Here is a 20,372-nt window from a genome sequence, read left to right as displayed (position 1 = left end):
GAAAATACGAGTGTGGAGAGTATTTATTTCAAACGAACACCGTTAATCGTGACTCACCTGTTTCTGTTTACAGTCTGTCAGTTTTTGTTCCGTCAGTGTAATGGTTCACCGGGCGGAACTCTAGACACTGTTTAAACGTTCCGTTATAAAGCCGATGCAGGACTGGACTGGCAGAATTTACCTTGCCCAATTCTACCTACATTATTGTTAGCAACTACTAATACACTATAAAATCAATATTTTTCATCATTAGGTATTATACTGTCTGATTTTTAAAAAGGCGGAAAAATGCTGGTCATAAAAGTAATTCATTCAACATATTTTTGTCTTTCTTGTTCTTCGTGTCACTTTAATTTGTATGAGTAAATGTTGGATTAAGTCGTTAAAGGATGTCCTTTGGGTAGAAATGTTTTGCATCCTGCTGTAAATCCTCTAGACTACTCATTTAAGACAAACGAGGAGTCGCTGACCTTTATTTTACCCCTCAATAGAGACTGACTCACAGTAATGCAGTTGCAAACAGGTGTTGAAAAAATTTTAACCTTTCAGATGCACCAACCGTGGAGGAAAACAGCGCGTCATTACCTCAGCACCGTCATTTTCCGTTACCTGCTTGTAGGAGAACAAAGACGACTTTCTAACAGATTACTTAATTACAGTATTCGTAAATTATCCAACAGTGGAACAATTACTATCCCGTTTGAGTTACTGCTTTAAGCTACGATAGAACCGCCTTATTTGAACTGCTGGAGGACAAAAAGAGTTTAAGGAGTAGGGTCAACCTCACTGTAAAAGTAAATACAAATGAACACTTTAGGATTATACCACACGTCACAATAATACCTTAAGTGTGAACTAAACAAATCTCTCAAAAACCTCACGAGCTCTAATATTTGTATTAGACTGACAATGTAAACATATTATCCGGTCATACTTGTAAATGACGTCTGCTTATGAGTTACTGAACTGCGTGAATATCTGCTGAAACTAGAAAGTTATTTTATGACCATGTAACACAGCACTCTGCTGTTTCGCGCAACTCATTGTCTTGATCAGTATCTGCTGACTAGACGAGGGTCTATTCACCAACCGAGCCCCCCCCTCCTTCTCCTCCTCCTCCTCCTCCTCCATTCTCTCTCAGGATTGCCCAAACGAAAAAAAAAACAAAACACCTGCCACATTGTGTTTGGTGTTATTTCAGTCCTGTTCTGATAGATGCCATAATTTTGTTCTTTTTCGTAAACTTAACAATTTCATCAAATCAAATATATCATTGGTATTAATCAATCATTTTCACATGATGAAAAGTTACAGCCAAATGTGCTGACAGATAAACACCTTTGACTTAAACAGGATATGTGTGTTTGAAAATGAATGTATTAAAAGAGCAGTTTTTCTCAAATTTCCATAAAAGTCATGTATTTTTATGATAACATATGTAGTTGGCTAAGTGTTTGGGGAGGGAGTTGGGAGAATCTGTTGAGGGGACAGGGGCGTATTTCGTAGGAAACAAGTTTTTGGACTAATAGGCCGGACTAGTGATGCTTGAAGCCACCCTGGTGTCCATTGTAAGAGTCCCATAGAAAGAGAAACATTATTCATGTCCCTTTCAGGCTGCAAAGAGAAACACAGTAATTATCGTTGGCTCTCCACTAAAACCTGCAACCTCCCTTTCCCCTTTCCGAGCACTCTAAGCCACCCCCCTACTCCTCTCTCCGCACTCCTATTGTCTTGGGCTCGTTTAAAAAAGCCTTCCCTAATGAAGGAGGAGGGGGCCCAGGCTAATGGGCTCAAATAAGTTCCTCTCTTCCGCATTATTGTTGGATAATGGCTGTATGAGCCCCAGCTGTAAACTCGCAGACGCCATATTGTGCATGACCTACATAGAACCTCATGCAAACTTGAGCTAAATGCTAATCTGGCCCAGAGAGTTCTGTACTCCTGCTCCCCCCGCACTGTTTCTTTGTACGGAGAGTCAATTAAGGGAGTCAGCATTTGGGCTGGCCCCTGTAAGTGACATGTAAAAAGAGTGGGAGAGAGGAAAGGAAGAGGTCGAGAATGGGACCTTTTCAAATGGATGCACAATTAACAGGGCAAACCTCTCTATGTTGAAATGGGATTATGGCAAATTTAATGACAAATATGAAATGCTAATCCCTCTCTAGATTATTCTTGGGTGTAAGATGCGTAGATGCAGCATTTGACTCAACTTAACTGTTTGGTTATTGCAGGATCGTGTGATTCAGGGTTTTTTTGGGTTTTTTTTTTTTTTTTTTTAAAGCACTGCAGTACCTGTCATACATTTGTGTTGCAGTCATCTCTGTTACACTGTCCTGATTTCACTGTTAACAAAATGCAGGTGCGTTAACTTTGTAAAAAGTACTTGCTAACTTGTTATCATGAGGAAACATCCATAATGAATGGCACCTTTGTCCCACAGCTAAAAAATACAGTGAGTGGTAGTGCCGTGTAGCCACTGTTCACGTTGCACTAAATATGTTGTATAATCGTTTTGTTTGTTTGTTACTACTTGGTTATTATCATGTTTACTAGACTTGTGATGTAAATATTGCACAAATGATGATCATACAGCTTTTCTATGTATTATTTACATAAACACAGTACTATCACAGAGAATTTATGGAGTTAATGTATAGCTAAAGTACGACCACTTACAAATAAAAAAGTTGCTGAAAAACTGATTCATGCCTTTATTTCAAGCCGACTTGATTACTGTATTGCACTTTTCACTGGCTTCCCGAAAAAAAAAAAAAAAAAACACCGCAAGAGTTTTAGCTGCTCTGTACTGGCTTCCTGTAACATTTAGAATTGATTTTAAGGTCCTCCTCCTTACATACAAAGCCCATAATGGACTTGGACCAAGCTACATTGCTAACTCCCTTGTTAAATACTTGCCTTCAAGAACACTGTGATAATCTGCTGCTGGTTTATTGAAGGTTTTCAGCAACAGCTGAAACCAAATCGGGGACGCAGCCTTTGTCAATTACACCTCAAAGCTACGGAACACACTACCTATACATATCAGGGCAGCCAGCTCGCTAAATATTTAAAATGACTTTCCTGATACAGGCTTAAAATTCTTTTTTTTGCACTTTGCTTCGCACTTACACACTGCTGCACTTCTTTTAAAATGTTGTATTTTACTTGATTTTATGTTCTATTTTTTTAAACTTTATTTTTATTTTATTTCATTCTACGTATTCTATTTTCATCGACATTTTTGTCATATTCTTTATGGCATCCCAGCCCTGTTTTTATGTTCATTCTATGTCTATTTTCATGTGATGCACTCCGTGCGTGTAATTTCTTTATTGTTAAGCACTTTGAGCTGCATCTCTTTTATAAAAGTTACTATACAAATAAAGTTGTTTTTTTTATTATTATTATTGTTGTTGTTGTTGTTGTTATTTGAATTGTTTTAACTAATCTTAATGTCTATACTGTTGCATAGAGAGAATCCACTGCTCAGAGCCAAAAATAAACAAAAGTTTGTATTGCATTTATCATAAAAATGCATTCAGCACTCAAACTGGTTCAAAGCATATGTTTTGAAAGCCACTGTTGTCCAGCAGTGGTACACCTATGAGTCTACTCAGCAAAGAGGAACTCTGAGATGGAGCATCACTGCAAATAAAAATGAGTATCAACCACAACAGTAGGACTATTTCTTTCTTCCCAAGCCCTGTTTGTGCATACCAATGTCTGTCTCCTATCTCTTTCTCATTTCTTGACCCATACCCTCGTTCCCCCTCTCTCGTTCTGTTTGTGTGTTTGCTCTGTATTTTGATTGTGTCCTCCTGCACTGATGACTAAATTATGATTGGGTTTAAGGATGGCAGGGCTTTCATCTGGCCAGTGTTGTTCTGTTCTCTCCTCTCCAACACAAAAGGCCCGCTACCTCTGCTCGCCTGCTTTTGAAGAGTAGAGTGGCTATGGGGTCTCCATGGAAACCACCGCACAGAAGCCCTCTTATGTGTTCTCCACAAGAGTAAGGTGTTCTCAGAGGGAGAGGGAGGGAGGGAGGGAGAGAGAGAGAGAGAGAGAGAGAGAGAGAGAGAGAGCGTAAGGTAAGATGGACAAAAGAGCAATAACCTCAAATAATAATATTTTTCTTCCATCAAAATACACATTATTGTTCCAGATGAGCTGAAACACAGTTAGCTTTAACAGAAATTGAGCACATCAGAAATTCTTCATGTCTCTTGGAAGACTGGTCTTTGGACAGTTGTTTGGTACACTTTGAAACACTCAAATGTGCAACTCTGAGATAGAAAATGTCGTGAATATTGATTGGGTTGTCATTTAATACTGATAAAGAAGGAAAGAGTGAATTACAACAAAAAGAAAAAGAGTCTGAACTGAGATGATAACCACAGCTGTTTTTATAGTTCCCTCAGAGCAAAATCCCAGTTGCACTGAGTAATATTTTTCCTTTATTACTGATGCCTCTTTCCACATTATGTCCACACTGTTGTCAGAGCATCCATCTTTCAGACATCACTAAGAGGAGGAACAGATTTTAGCACCTGTATCCTCAACTGTGAATTATTATTGTGGCCAGGCAGGATTGATACCCAAACGTGAAGTACGACCACAAATCTCTTGATTACAGTAAGAGTAACCACTGAGTTTCTATATCTTAAGCTTTCACAAGCTCAACAGCAGGTCTTCAGAGTTTCACAGGCTGGCAAATGGGTTGGCTTTCCTTCAGACAAAATCCAATTCTATCAGGACAATAGCTGTAGCCGGACGGCTTTCATACCTCTCTGAGATTTTTTCCCCTCACTGTTCTACCTAAGTGTGTTCTCTCTGCTCTGGTCTGCCTCTTCCAGCCAGATTAGCCTGCTGGATTCCATCTGGTGAACATCTTTCATTATGTGGAGGATGCTCATGAGTGCATATTTTGATATAACCGGCACTTTCCAATTTTCCATCTGATGTCCTCAAATATGATTGACTCTGACAGTGGTATGTGAAAGCCAGCAGCAGGACAGAAATACATCTAATGGCTCTAATGGAAAGCAAAGGTTAGAAGAAACAACTCGAACAAAGAAATCTCTTTTATCTTCGTAGTACGTTATTCAGATCTATTCCTGATTTATTTTTCAGAGGTGACCTATAAAGTAATATCTTTAAACATTTAGGAAATATTCAATACTTCCACATACTTTAGACATATAAAACATGAGGAAACATTCCTCTCAGAAAACTGACAAATGCAATGTACAAACTAAGATTTTGAAAATGGAAATCTACTTTCAACGTTTTAAGGACCATTTCCAGGTATTTCAGCGCCCCCCGGTGTATAAAACACATCACTGCTGTACATAGATGGAACTAATGAAACCAGACAATTTACTGCTGACAACAGAAAACCATGATTCATAACGAGAACAAAATGACTTAAAACACACACACCATCATTCTCAAAATTTACTCATTTATTAATGAGCTCATAACAACTCAAGATCTGACAACACAGACTCCAGCATGGGCGTTAATGCACTGACACTGGCAAAAAAAGACATTTAATTGTTCACAAGATGTACACATCAGGTAATGTATAATGCATTTAGAACAAACAGTATTATGTTTGATACCATAATCACCTTCACAGGAACGCCCGAGACAAGGTGATATTAACGCTTCATCAGACCACAACATATTAGTGAATGGACGGTATTGAATGAATGACTGCACTGAAAATGAGACATGTAAGACTTGACCATTTTAAACAAGAAATAAGGCAATAAAGGTTCAAAGACCCTGACACAAACTGGTTGGACCACATAATCCCCTGCAGCCATTTAACCAGTTACATTTAAGGAAATATTCACCATGGTGATGAGGGTGAGTGCAGATGAGGGTAAACAGCAATCTTAAAATATCTCCTAGAATCATAACCTACAATAACTGTGAACAAGTCAACCATGTATGTTAGTTAGAGTGCCTATACAGTAAAAGTGAGGGAACGGCTGTAGAGTGCATCTGACAACGCTTAAACATATTTTTAAACAAGGCACTTTTTACCGATCCACACCACAGTGCCCTGACTTCCTCCCTCATGAACTGGGAGAAGTGGTGGAATTCACAGCATTCCAGAAGGGGCTGGGCCAGCCTGACACCCAGCACTGGAGTACAACAAAGTTTTTGAGTATGTGTGTGAGTATATAGAATTTGGTGTTTGTGTATGTGTTCTGACTCGAGTACGGGGAGTTTGTTCACAGTTTAGGCTGCTTTGAAAGTTTGATCTTCAGATTCTCTGCCAACTTGTCCAGGAATTCAAATGTATTCAGGTAATCAGAGCGCTGCACACTGAGGGAGAGAGAGAGAGAGAGAGAGAGAGAGAGAAAAAAAGAGAGAGAAATGACCATTTGTAAGACAGTTTTGTCCATTACTGACCATGCAAGAGCAAACAACTGAATTTTATACTTTAGTGTATTTGATTAAGAGTGATCTTACTCCTTTAAAACTCCCTCAACCAAGACCAAGTTCATAAAGTTCACCTCAAGTGAACTGAGAACTAGCGCATGACCTAAACCACTGAACCAAGGGCCTCATTTATAACCCATTCATTCATATAAAACAAACAAACTAAAAGAAATCACAGTTACGTGTGGCACCATTTCCATGTAGCATAATGTGTGGATCTACGCACAGCTCAACAGACACACATTTTGGAGGTGTTGCAACAGTCTTTGCTTTTCTTACTTCTCTGCACATGGTTTTATAAGAGAGGTCAAAAAGATTTAGCTGTGGGCTCCATGACTCAAGAAATCTGCTTCAATTACCACATTACCTGACATACAGTAACTGAGCCACTAACTTATGCATTAAGATAAACACTTACATCAGGTCAAGACTAGAATAAAAGCATTTTTTTAGACCGATAGTGATAACTGCAATTATCAAGTCTTTCGATTGCATTTGTGGCACAGGATTGTTTTACCATTCCATACACCTTCCAGTCAGCTAAACGCAGAAAGAAAAGTAGAAAAGAAAACGGTATTCTGACTACTTAATTCCCAAGAAGAATTATGAACAGAGCACACAGTGGGATGTGAACTCCTGAACTGGGACCAGGATCAATAGTTTATGCTCTTCTCAGAAAACTCTGCTGAACAGGTTTTTAAGAAATTTAGGATGCCCAGGTGAATAAATCATTGTTCTTCAACAGGGATGACCTGAGCAAAGCAACTGCCAAGCCCTGGAGACTCATCAGCTAAAGCAACATCTCTTGCGTTTGAGGTAAGTGAAATCGTTATTATCTTACGAGTTTTCACCATTAGTGTCTGAAGCAACAGGTGAGCCATTTTCAACCACCTAGTCAATAAAAGGCATTTTGACTAACTGGCAGTCATTTTTTAAGGTGAGAATTAGGGTTAAGACACTTTCAGAAAAAAATCTTTCAGTTCAACATCTATTGTAATATTCAATTTATCTAGCTGAACCACGTATTCTAGTTGAAGTGTTATCCAGATTTTTGCGGTTTAAATATAATTTTCTACAGATACCATCACCAGAGTAAAGTGGCCATGAATTAGACTCTCCTGATTAAGAGGATAATACAGGAACAGTCTAGTGCACTGAGTAATTGATGAAACCTTGCTAAAGAGGGAGTCTTCGCTTAACGCCATGACTCTGTGTGTGACTCACTTGGACATGCCCTTGATACAGATGGCCAAGTCCTTAGTCATGTAGCCAGCCTCGATGGTTTCGATACAGACAGCTTCCAGGGCCTCGGCAAACATGCGCAACTCAGCGTTCTTATCCAGTTCTGCTCTGTGGGCCAGGCCTCTCGTCCATGCAAAGATGGAGGCTGAGGAGAGAGAGGGAGGGAGAGAGAGAGAGAGAGCTGAGTGCTCCGCTCTGTCGGTTGTTTTACAGTCGCACGTAGCCAAGGCATCTCACTATATGCTATAAACACTCAAATACGTAAGAGAACGTTGAGAAGTACAGTGTGCTTTCTGTTTTGGAGTATGAAAATCTCTGTTTGGGCGTTTGGTGTGTCTGTCTCACCGATGGGGTTGGTGGAGGTCTCTTTGCCCTGCTGGTGCATGCGGTAATGCCGTGTCACCGTGCCGTGGGCCGCCTCTGACTCCACAGTCCGACCGTCAGGACAAACCAGCACACTGGTCATCATGCCCAGTGAACCATAGCCTGTTAGAGGGACAGGACAGAGAGAGACGGAGAGAGAGAGAGAGAGAGAGAGAGAGAGAGAGAGAGAGAGAGAGAGAGAGAGAGAGGGCAGGACAGGAACACAAAGAAAATTTGGTTACTCACAGGACCAGGTGGCAAAGTCACAGATATACTTTAGGAATGACAAAGTCCGAGAATGGAGCCCTTACAGACCGGCGATCAAAGTAATATATTCTCTACATGTGCGAGATAAAAACAATGCAAAGTCTCACACAGATCTGAAAACGTCACATTTGACTGCAGAGAAAGGTGACCGCTGAGACTGTTTGAACTACAGTAAACTGACATCGCTTACACTAGCTTAAGCTCATATAACAGCCACTCGAAAACTAGTATTATTTCCTTACCCTGAGCCACAGAGTCAGACTGGACGTCTCCGTCGTAGTTTTTACAAGCCCAGATGAAACCGCCTTCAGACTTCATAGCCTGAGCCACCATGTCATCAATCAGCCTATGCTCATACCAGATACCCTTTGCCTCAAACTGAGACTTATACTCTCTGAAACACACACACACGCACACACAGACAGACAGAGATGTATGATTCTATCCTAGCTGACAACATATAATGACTGAGCAAATGCCACACTACATATGTGAAGAATGCAGACAATGAACAGACTGCTGGGTTTTGGTGTATGATTAACTACTTCATCTAGCACCAGATGGATTGAGTCAAACTGTTCAGGGTCCCGGAATGAACTCCTCAACTGCTATTCCTTCCGAAACGGAACAGCGAGGAGCATGCCCTGTCTGTGTGTGAAACTCACTTGTCATAGATCTCCTGGAAGATGTCTTTGAAGCGTCCGTCGTATTTCTTAAGGATGGTATTCTTGGTGCTGAGATAGACTGGGACGACCTTAGACAGGCCCATCTGGAAGGAGCTATGAGCGAAGTCACGGATGGATTTGTCTGTGTTGTACATCCCCAGCGCAACTCCTCCAGTGCCTGTCGCAAAACACGCACACACACAGGCACGGAGTTATCCACGGGTACAATCACATATTTCCTTTTTGACAGGACAGGATGCACCATAATCCTAACAACACAAAATTTCTCCAAGAATTCTAGTTACTCTTTAGTAACTAAAATATTTACTTAAACAATTACATATTTGAGTTGTGGAAAGTCACAGTAATTTAGTCAAAGATGTGTAATTTAGAGTAAAAGTGAATTTGGTACACACTACACTGGCCATTATGACAGTTTGGGGAATATTGTCTGACATGACATTCTTTCCAAGCAAAGCACTTTACTAATCACTGCCTGCTTTTTCCTGGCAGCATGGATCAAATCAATAAGGAACTCAATAAAGGACTCAAAACAGTAAAGGACTGTTAAACATTAACTGTGCCTGACAAAAAGACCACGTTAACGATACTAATCTATCTGAATTACACAATAACTGAGGCAGAAAAAGGTACCAACCATCAAATCTTTAGCAAATCAGAATTCAGCCAGCCTTTTGTTTGTCTAAAGAGGAGTGGTTTCTGTGCACAAAGTTAATTTTTCCTCATGGGTTGCGTTTAATAATACTGTGCCAACGAGACAACCATGCCCTAACACTGGCACAGGTTTCACCGACGACTACGCAAGAAGTTAGAGAACTCTTTTCAATGGCACAAAGTGCAAGTTCAAGCCAGAAACTCAAACTGTGATCATTTGTGAGATGGCTGAGAAAAGCCTCTGAGCACTGGCTGAAACTCAAAGGTCCTAATCCAATCTTTTCGTCTTACCGATAACCTTAAGGAGAACAATGATTCTACAACAGAACAGCCTTTCTTTCACCCCCTGGGTAAAAACTAGTCAATTCTTACCCTAAAGAACCACTAGCCAAGGATTTCTTGCTTGAGTCTTCACCAAGCACACTTATCCTAATCAAGATCACACAGTAGCATTTGAGGAGGCGTTTTTTTTTTTTGTTTTTTTTTTTAACTTAGGGCATGACCATGCAGGAGTGATTTGGGGGAAGATGAAGGAATCTTCTGGAAGAAGATTAGGAGATCCTTGCTATGGCATGAACTGCAGTTTATCTATCACCAGGAATTTTCTTGAAACTCGGTACCTTCAAACTCGTGTACAACATACGTGACAGTCTGTCCGTCCTTAGGGGTGTATGTCATCTCCACTCTTCCTGGTCCGGGAACAACAAAGTCTGTGGCTTTGTACTGTGGACAGACAGAAGACAATGGAGGTTTTATACAGGGTTATTCATTACAAAGGGCCTGCTCAACTCTGACCCTCAAGTCCAAATTCATTCTTGTTTTGTTTTTTTTTCTAAATAAGCCAAGAATGAGCAGCCCTGATTTGACACAGTGTCATCATGCCTGACACCTATGCAAACAGAGGATGGAAAATTCTGCAGCCCTTCAGGACTCTGAGTCGTGTAGACCTGCGCTGCAATTGACCACTATAGAACATGAGTGACATCTAGTGGTGGGAAGGTATTCATACAGCATCTTAGCACTTATTTGGTCTCATTTCTTCTTTAAGGAACACAAGAGGCTTTCTGGGTGTATCCCAAAGCAGCTCTCAGTCAGTAAATAATACAGTTCAACCCACATGAGTCAGGTGCTCAAGCTGTCTACTTGAGCCAATTTTCAGTCAGCGCGAGGCAATAGTAATTGGTCGCTTTAACCAGTCAAATGACAATGAGCTGAGTGCCCCCGTTGTGGACCAAAAACAGAACACTGAAACTCAATGACAGATCACAGTTCTGTAAGAGAGACATGAGAGAAACCTAACTGACTATTACATGGATGACTACTGTTGATTCAGGACTAAGAGAAAGGAAGTGTCAAAACTTAAAAAGTGTCTCTTGCAGATGCAGAGTATTGAACAAACTCAATTTTGATTGCTTACATATCCTGAGCTTGTACACATAGAAACGTTCAAATTGCAAATTAAACTGTTAAAAGCTTCGAGTCAAATATTTGTAAAAAGTCCAAAGGGCACCTCAATGCGCCCTTAATGATAAACTCTCGCCATCTGTTTAAACAGGTAAGAACAACTCATTGAATTTGCTTTGCACTGAGCAAACGAGTGAGACAGAGAAAGATTACCTGGGTCTGAAATTAATGCTCCTGTGACCATAATTAGGATTAGCGGCTTGGAAATGAATGAATGAATGTTTGTGTTTTCTATACACAAGTTTATTGTGACACATAAAATAAGCTTTTTCTCGTAAAAGACCAAATTCTAATTTCAGTATTCATAATATGTACGCAAAGACTCCATATCTGAACACAGCAACAAAAACTCTGGAACCAGAAGAACATATAAAGCTGATTGGACAAAATAAGGACTAAAAACATGAACATCTCTGAAACCACTCACATAGAAACAGCCCCTTCACATCCTCACATACGCTGAAAGACCACTGATAACTACCAGTGATGTACATGCAGTGAAGTGTATTCAGCTGGTAGAATTAAAATATGAAGTTCGCCCGTCAGTCAGCCTGATGGATGGAACGACAGGGAGGGGCTTACCTGGTCTCCGTGGGCGTGTCTGCCGATAATGATGGGTTTGATCCAGCCGGGCACAAGACGGGGGATGTTCTTACAGATAATGGCTTCGCGGAACACTGTGCCTCCCAGGATGTTTCGGATGGTGCCGTTAGGGGAGCGCCACATCTGTTTGAGTTTGAACTCCTCCACGCGCTTCTCGTCTGGGGTGATGGTGGCACATTTGATTCCCACGTTGTAGCGCCGCACTGCCTCGGCCGCCTCCACCGTCACCCGGTCATCTGTGGCATCACGGTTTTCCATGCCCAGGTCATAACTGACACAAACACAAGGCAGGACAAAACAGATTTAAACGGACATGAAGTTTGACCGACATGAAGTCATCGGTACGTCCGCTTAATCTGATATACACAATTTTACCATAAGATCAACATATATTTTGAATTGTGGGGACACGAACAATTAAAAATAAATGTATTATTGTATTGTATTACTATACTGAATTATACTGCATCACGCAAATTACATTCATATACATCCATCATTATCCTTATAGACCAATCAACTACGTTAGCAGAACAGCAAACTGTCCACTGTTAAAACTAACCCTGAAATTTAATTTAGAATTGATAAGGCTGCTGAGAGAAGACCCAGTGTCTCACTGACTGCCTTTTAACTCTTAGGGCACTACATGAGTAAAGAATTTTTTAGTGGCAAAATAAATAACAGGTGTGCCGGGCCCAGAAATGCCAATCAAAATGCATTTTAGCAGGTTTGATCGTTACCCACTCCTAATTAAGGTACATTCTGTACGCTGTGTCTGGGAGTCTGTATCGGGTATTGTTGAAAAGATGGACAAAGACATTCTTTTCCAAGCCAATAGACATTTCAATGCTCCACTGCACTCTTACTGTGTAGCCTGGTGCTAAAACAGCCAAGGGAATAATGAGACGTGTAACGAAAGGCCCATCACAGACTGGATCATAAAAAAAGCAAAAAGCAAAAAAAAAAAAGAAGAACAAAATTCATTCCCTGGGCGATGGACATTGAGGTTAAGAGCTTCTTCTTCGGCCATACAGAGGCAACTCAGAGCAGACCAGAAAAGAATGACGTAGAAAAGTTGAGTAAAACAGTTTTAAGCCCTCCAAATTTCAGTGATAGTTCACGTGGGGTGCAAAATCAAAACGCTGTATTCAATACCATCTGTTTCAATAGTCTGAAAACCCTAAAGCGAGCTAAAAAGTTTCACGTCTCGTTTCTGACCGTACAGGCCTGAAAGTGATACACCCAAAACTAGGAGTGAGTGAATGGGAGAACAAAGAGTATAGCCCACTCTATCTGCGTGAGTGCACTGACAAACACATCTTCTCAAAGGCTCCAGACTAATCCTCAGAGGAGGAGCTCACAGCAATAATCATCACACCTCAGAAAATCCTAAATTCATTAACCACCAGGAAAGAAAAAGCTTGTCAAGAAAGACTCTGACAGGAGGCTGATTTCCTTTGAGGAAATAGTTTCAGAGGCCACGCTTGTTCCTCATTGCGAAGTGCGGCTAACTATTGTGAGCTGGCTGTGAACTCTTACCCAGTTCTCTCTCTGTCACCTCCCCCTTTAAAAGGCCAGTGATACGCTACATAGATGGGAAAATCTGCTGAAATGATACCATTTAAACTTCTTTTCACAGAATCCAGAAAATCCAGAAATCTATCCATGTCAGTCTTACTTAAGTGAGTTTTTATATGTACATTCAGTATACAAATAGTATTTTTATTGAGTCCTGTGTTGTCATTTTTCGTTGTTTAATTGTTCCTTAATAGTATATCACAACAGGAAGGAAACAACCCCCCTAGATGTCAGAGTGGTTTACCATAATGACTTCACTGTGCACTTTCAAAACCACTGAAGCAAAAGTTTGAAAAAATGAAAATTGGGGGGAAATAAAGAATTAACTAAAAAAAACGTGTAAAAAAAAAAACCCCATGCAGTGTACATAAGAGCAGCTTCATGAGGTAATTTCTAATGCTGTAAGATTTTATTGCAGCTGTTCTCTACGAAGATTACAACACCCAAAGCTGTGGAGGTATGCCAGGGGTTGTAAACCTTCTGAGAGTACAAAAGGGTTAATTCCTGGAATGTTGATAGGCGTGCCTCCAGAACAGTCATGTGACTGTGCATGCAAGACAGTCTTACATCACCGGCACAAAAACGGAAAAAAAAAAAACGAAGGAAAATAAGGCTTGCTCTGAAATGAAATCCACACTTGACATGTGCTTAATGTTACTACTATCAGACATTTAATGTAGTATGTCAGGTTGCCATTTCTCACTTCAAATAAAAATCTTCATAGGCATATACTGATTTTATGTTGTGTTTGAATTTCATAGTAACTCTTGGATTAGTACAGAACTTTCTCTCAGAGAGGAGGTGTGTGAGTTCAAGTGGATGATGAAGGACACAGTTAAGTGCACATGTTGCACCTGAGTCAAGTGCACAGTCATGCACGGTTTGCTTGGTCCAGAGTGCAAAGTCTTAGCATATGACAAGAGAGTGATCAAAGGTCTGTCAGATTAAAAAAAAAAAAGAAAAACGAAAAAAAGAAAGACAGAAAAACAAACAAACATTGTACTCTTAAGTTACATAGTCCTGCTTTGTCACCATAAAACTTGTGACAAAAAAACCCCCTGAATTTACAAATTGTTTGTCAGTAATAATCTTTAGCTGCACAAAATCATCCTTGAAGACACAGATGAGAATTATTTTTTTCAGGGACCTGCACAGACCAGATTGCCTGAATTGATAAACATATATGATTTTGAATGAGCAAGATCCCTGCATACCATAAGTTGCCTGTGCATGTCCGAGATTTTGAGACGGGATGTATGGATTTGCTTTTGATTGACGCACAACCCTCTTACCTTTATACAATAATCACGTGTCTTAAGATAACACATGCTTTTGTGATAACAACGTTCAGCTTAGCCTTGAATAACTGACTTTTTGTGTGACAGGTTAAAAGATCTATATTATCCAACAACACGGTGTATTCTTGCCAACTCAGCAAGTATACAGCTGCTTCCCTGCAACAAAAAGTGCTATAGTATCCCTGGTAATGTTCTACCTTTTAGAGACTATACTGAATGTAGAGTGAGATCAGGTAGAACTTGTATGTCAACTGTTTTAACTGCCTGGACGCCAGGGAATTACATAACAAAGATTCTCTCCTGCTGTGAAGACCCCCCCCCCCCCTCCCCAAGTACACACACACACACACACACACACACACAAAAACCAGCCTAACCTGTGCAGGTCCAACTCCAGATAGGGAAAGATGAGCTTTTCTTTAATGAGTTCCCAGATGACTCTAGTCATCTCATCCCCTTGCATCTCCACCACAGAGCCAGCTTTAATCTTCTGAGCCATTTTGGTGCCTGTAACATAAACTGTGGTTGCTCAAAATGTGCTGCCAAATACCGTCGACGAGGTTTGCGGTACACCCTGCAGAATGAATGAATTTCATTCATATGTTAGGTACATGACAATGAGTCAGCAGTTTTCCTCCGCACTGACAGACTTCTGTACATGTAGTAAAGCCTTAGAAAGGTTGCTTTTCAGACTGAAATGTTGAGGAAGTGTACAACGGTTGATTCTTAACTGGTAACAAGATAACTGGTGTCCACAACTGTTAAGTACGTTGCATCAGCAGCGTGAATATTCCATTATGTGAGAACACGACAGTTAACAGAGACACTCCGGTGATACAATTGTTGCAAATACTGTGACGAGTGCAGATTAAATTCATTCATTTTCAGACACTCGATGATACTTTTGATTTTGCATTTACTGACTAGCTTTCTAGTATTTATGTAAAAAGTTGCTTGGAAATATAGCCTAACCACTCCCTACCCCTCAAAAGAAGATAAATTACGTAATATAAGATAATAAGGCGACTGGCTCACTCTTAACTTTGACAGAACACAATAAAAACCAAAATCTAAACATAAATCCAGCATCAATTAAGCAATTTCATGATAATGTGATAGCTAGATCAGTAGCTGGAGCTTTAAATAAACACTATGATCCACGGAATAATGTTATTTTTCGTGTGCAGTTCCTTGCGCAACACAGCACAGTGTCGTTTTCGTGCATTGGAATAAAACCGATTTAAAACACAAGGAATATTACTTGAATATATAACAATGGTTAGCCTAGCTTCCTTGCTAACAACTTTCAAAGGCACAAAGGTTTTATAAAAGGTCAATAGAACAAAATAATTATCATATGACTGTAACATCTTGGACTGTATTAGGCGATGCCTCGCTATTGAGGACGCATACCTGTAGGGTATATCTCTAACCAGGATTGAACCGGAGCTGGTACCAGATGCAGCGTCAGGAGGCGGTTTTTGTCGTCTTCTCCAACGACCGGGTTTTCACATCAGCGGCTTTGACAGTAGGCGCGGCTTCATATCGACTACGAGACATATCGCTTCACAGTAGGATAATAATCCCGCCCACTTGCAAATCTATCCAATCAACGAGAAATACGGAAACCAATACAACCAATAGATAAAGCCCACCTTGGCTATGTTTAAGGCTTAACACGGCTCAATGAGGTTGGTGAAAGTCGCATAGGTGTCTTTTTCATTCCATTGATGTTTTACGCACTGATTAATAGTACCGCAAGAGGGCAAATAATACCAGTTTCCTTCCACTTAAAAATTTCATCCATATAAATAAATTTGATTGGTTCTAACACATTATGTGTATATGCCTGTTGAAGGGTTAAATGTCTCGGGAGCATCAATGGCTACAAAATTACGCAGAACAGTTCGCAATTTTAATCTCTCACAAACAAAATAAACAGCCTACAATTCCTTTCCTTAGAAAAAAGAGGCGTGTCGTTCATCCCAGGTTAAGTCACCTTAGTCTGTGGATTGTGCCCTCCATACAAATGGCTCGTTATTATTTTCACCAGTAAAATAAGGAAACATTTATGATAGCTATCATAAATGTTTCCTCATTTTAATGGTGAAAATAATAACAGAAAACAGATTCTGTTTAGGTGTTATAACCGTAGATTAGAGCTCCTGCCTCTAAGTGATGGTTTAAACTGTAAATTTTCAGCGAATATGCCTATGTAATACACCTCGGACTTGTCCTCCGTCTTTTCCAAGTGGGTCAACTTGACCTCAAAACTGTGACCTGTCCCATGAGAACATGTCACACTTTGTTACATGGACAACGAATCACTTCAGAAGCGACAAATTAATCAGCGCCGTGGCATTCCGTTGATTGCTAAAATAATAGGTCGGTATTGGTGACACGTCTTTATCAGAAAACGTTAACAGGATATAGAGACACATGGTGTTTAGTTTGCGTACTAAACTGAATAAATGCGTATGGGCCAAGAAATTACATAGTTTATTGGTTGTGTTGCCATGGTAGTTGTTAAGTGCAGGCTGAAGTGATTTAAACCAAAGTAGGCCTCCTTTAAACTATTTAAAACGGTCTTAAATTAGACGCATAAACTGAACCGTACTGAACATGTTGCCAGAATTTGTGCGTTTCTAAGAAACGTTTAATCTCGAAACTCCCACTATGATGGTAGAATTCAGTTTAATTAATTTAATCCGTCCAACTGAACTAGTTTTACAAGGCTATCGAAAGCTTATGGAGGTTTAGTTGCTCACTCGATCAATAGGCTACTAAAGATCTATAGGCCATCCTGAGCAGAACCCTGTCGACAGTTTATCTATTGACCGAAAGATGTCGCGGTTTCATGACCAACGAGTAAACTAATCCAGTCTTCGCTTGCCCGTGGCAAGCCAATAGTGAAGAGCTGGCTTAGTGCGTCCTGTTCATACAGTAGTTTTATTCCGACAAAAAACTTTAATACGATCCCGAGATCATATGCATATTATGTAATCTGCTCAACACAAACACGGGCAAGCCGCCAGTTAATTTATTAATATATTGCACTCCGCGTGCAAGTTGGTCCATGCACCTGAAAGGCTGCGCTCTATTACTGAAAATCATTGTAAATGTGGTATAATTACCGTAGTTTTGATGGGCTAATTCATTTATACTCACCAGGTGAACATAAAAACACTGAACAAAAACGATCAGCCTCAGTGAGGGAAAGCCTGTGCCGACCATATTCAAAAACCAATATCCGACAAGCCACGAGGCACAAAATATTGCTCGGTTATTTTTCACACAGTCGGAATAGTTTCGACGTTGGCAATTTACTAAGTTACTATCATAAATCTAATAATGTATTTCTGTGCCTGACGATTCCACGTGATAGTTTAAAAAAAAATTTTTATTTGTTTGTTTAAGCAATGTGCCTACAGATGTTACCCACAGTGAGTAGCTGGTCACCTGTAGCCTAAGGCATGGGGATGGACCGTGACATTAATCAAAGAGAACATTCTTCTTCTTCTTCTTCTTCTGCCGTCGTTTTTGAATGCACAATCAAATGAAGCTTATAAGACCATTTGTGTTTCCGTAAATATATTCGGTTAGATCACGAAAAGTAAAATTATTTATCCTTTGTAAGCAGGGGCATTAATAGGGGGTAATGGTCACCGCACCATGCCACCCATAGCACAAAGAATCAGCCTTGAGTGAATCCCCAAGGACACCACGTGATATAACATCTGCTGGCGGTAGCAACTAAAAGAAACCAAGCAACAGACTTGCAGAGGAGAGAGAGTACTGTTTCCGAGGAGGAGACTGCCACTGGAGTTCACAGCATCAGCACCGAAAACTCTAGTAGCGCATTTCCTGCGTTTAGTTCACTAGCTTGTGCGATGTGCCGCGTGCGTTTCTCCTTACGACTTATTTGAGAAAGACAAAGGACGCTTACTTTAGACTGTCTGCTGACAGTTGGCATTAGATTTGTTAAGACGATCCCAGTATGCCGTTTTTCCTTTGAGGGATATGGTCACAATCCCACTGCCAAAGTGGAGCCACGCGTATCACGGATCGGGGCGCTCCTTCAGGGGCTAGGATGTGCACCCGGAACCTCTCGATTTCTGCCCGGTTTCGTGACTGAACAGGAGTCAACTGCCCCGGGCCGCCGCGGCAGGAGAACCCAGTCAACTCGAACCAGGATGCCGGTGATGCGAGGTTTGCTTGCCCCGCAGAACACCTTCCTTGACACCATCGCCACCCGTTTCGATGGCACCCGTAAGTAGACCCACAGAGGATAAATACGCGCTGTAGCTATGGTTGTTTCAGTTGGTATTCAACAGTGCTCCCTCAAATCTTGTTCACTCTGATAAAAGACACAAAAAACTTTATACTTTAACACTGAAGACCATGGGATGTCGTATAGAGAACCCATCATGTGTTCTTCACATCGTGAAATATATTGTCCCTTTGTTATAATTTCGGGGAACTCTCTGGATTTCAGCATGATAAGACTCAGTGTAACTTCTTTTATTTCGTCTCTCATGCGCCGTACCTGCGTTATTTCTCATAGATTACTGAATTAACCAAGAATTATGCATGGTTGCCTAAAATTTGCTGTTGGTAATCCTCTACTGACCAATTTTTATCTATTTATTTCCACGTTGTTTCTGGGTATTCTAAATTATTATAGACTAATTCAACTTTCGCCTACGGACCATTGTGCCTCTAAATGCCTGTCATATTTCGTATAAAAGTGAAACTGAGACTGAAGATATTTTGTGTTCTATTTCTGCTGAAGACTGTGTGGCTTTTGCGCATGGTGTAGACTGACGGACATTTGAGCCCGGTGTGTCTTTCACTCCCGCAATACTGCAGTTTACTTGAACAGGCAACGCTATGTCCTTCCATGTTCCTTTTATTAGAGGTGATCAGCCCCGGTTCTCACCTTAAAATAAAATCCTGAACATCCCCCACCATTTAATATCGAATTATATTCTCCCCTCTCCGTCACTCACAATGCATCAGGGGGCTAAGGTTGCGTGTGTTGAATAATTTTGAACTAGAGTGAGTAACTCTTTGTGCGTTTTCGGCGCGCACAGGAAACGCTAGGGCCACTTTTAGCACGTTTTGATCAACCGCGGATCGAGTTTGAGACTGCTAAATCGGCGATGTTCCCTAAACCATTTATGTGTGTCAGACTGATGAAAGCTTTAAGTAACGCAGGAGCGAACACGCCGAGAGGCAGATCCAATCGCGTCCTCTCTCTCGCCTCTCTAATTCCGATAAGAAGAGAGACACAGGGTAATGTTCATCTCATCTTGCAGTGTGATTGATGTGTATTCGCTAATAGCTTGCGCTAACTAATCCTATCAGTGGTGAACAAATAAGCTAAAAGGAAACCTCGGTTAGTATTATAAAATGAAATTAAAAAACGGTTCCTGAGAATAAGGTCTTTAGCGGACGCATTTGATAGCCTATCACCCCGTGGCATCCTATTTTCCAATTATATATAATAAATAGGCCTACCCCCGCACACACGCAAACAAATCTACCCTGGCAGTATTTAAAATTAAGTGTGGTTTAAGTATAATCTTCATGTACATCAATACCCATGTTGTCATTTTCATACTTAAGCATCATTTGATCAGGAGGAGGGGCAGTCTTACTATTGAAAGCTCATGTCAGCTTACTGAAAAGCTGAAAAGAGAGAAGAAAGATGCTGTTATTTGTTTGTGCATGTGTGTGTGTGTGTGTGTGTGTGTGTTTGTAT

General features: G+C 40.5%; 2 protein-coding genes across 3 annotated transcripts in view; one reads left to right on the top strand and one right to left on the bottom strand.

The window, feature by feature from the left end:
* Window positions 1-5,441: 5,441 nt before the first annotated feature.
* Window positions 5,442-16,127, bottom strand: idh1 (isocitrate dehydrogenase (NADP(+)) 1). Of its 2 annotated transcripts, none has more exons than XM_030785802.1 (9): window positions 16,022-16,127; window positions 14,986-15,182; window positions 11,712-12,003; window positions 10,286-10,388; window positions 8,991-9,168; window positions 8,568-8,719; window positions 8,041-8,181; window positions 7,678-7,840; window positions 5,442-6,336 (listed from the first exon to the last, which is right to left on the bottom strand). In XM_030785802.1, the coding sequence occupies exons 2-9, from the start codon at window positions 15,105-15,107 to the stop codon at window positions 6,243-6,245; spliced, it is 1,245 nt and encodes a 414-aa protein (XP_030641662.1). In that variant the 5' UTR covers window positions 15,108-15,182; window positions 16,022-16,127; the 3' UTR covers window positions 5,442-6,242. The 2 variants fall into 2 exon arrangements, with proteins under 2 accessions (XP_030641662.1, XP_030641661.1); XM_030785801.1 differs by having other exon boundaries at window positions 14,986-15,115.
* A 2,674-nt stretch (window positions 16,128-18,801) lies between these two features.
* Window positions 18,802-20,372, top strand: part of kcnh3 (potassium voltage-gated channel, subfamily H (eag-related), member 3) — a 96,151-nt gene continuing 94,580 nt past the window's right edge. The window contains exon 1 of the mRNA XM_030785983.1: window positions 18,802-18,877. Within this exon, the coding sequence (XP_030641843.1) occupies window positions 18,802-18,877 (76 nt within the window). The remainder of the gene's footprint in view (window positions 18,878-20,372) is intronic.

Source organism: Chanos chanos, chromosome 10, assembly GCF_902362185.1.
Source record: "Chanos chanos chromosome 10, fChaCha1.1, whole genome shotgun sequence".
NCBI classification, from domain to species: domain Eukaryota; kingdom Metazoa; phylum Chordata; class Actinopteri; order Gonorynchiformes; family Chanidae; genus Chanos; species Chanos chanos.
This window is presented reverse-complemented; position numbering and strand designations above follow the sequence as displayed.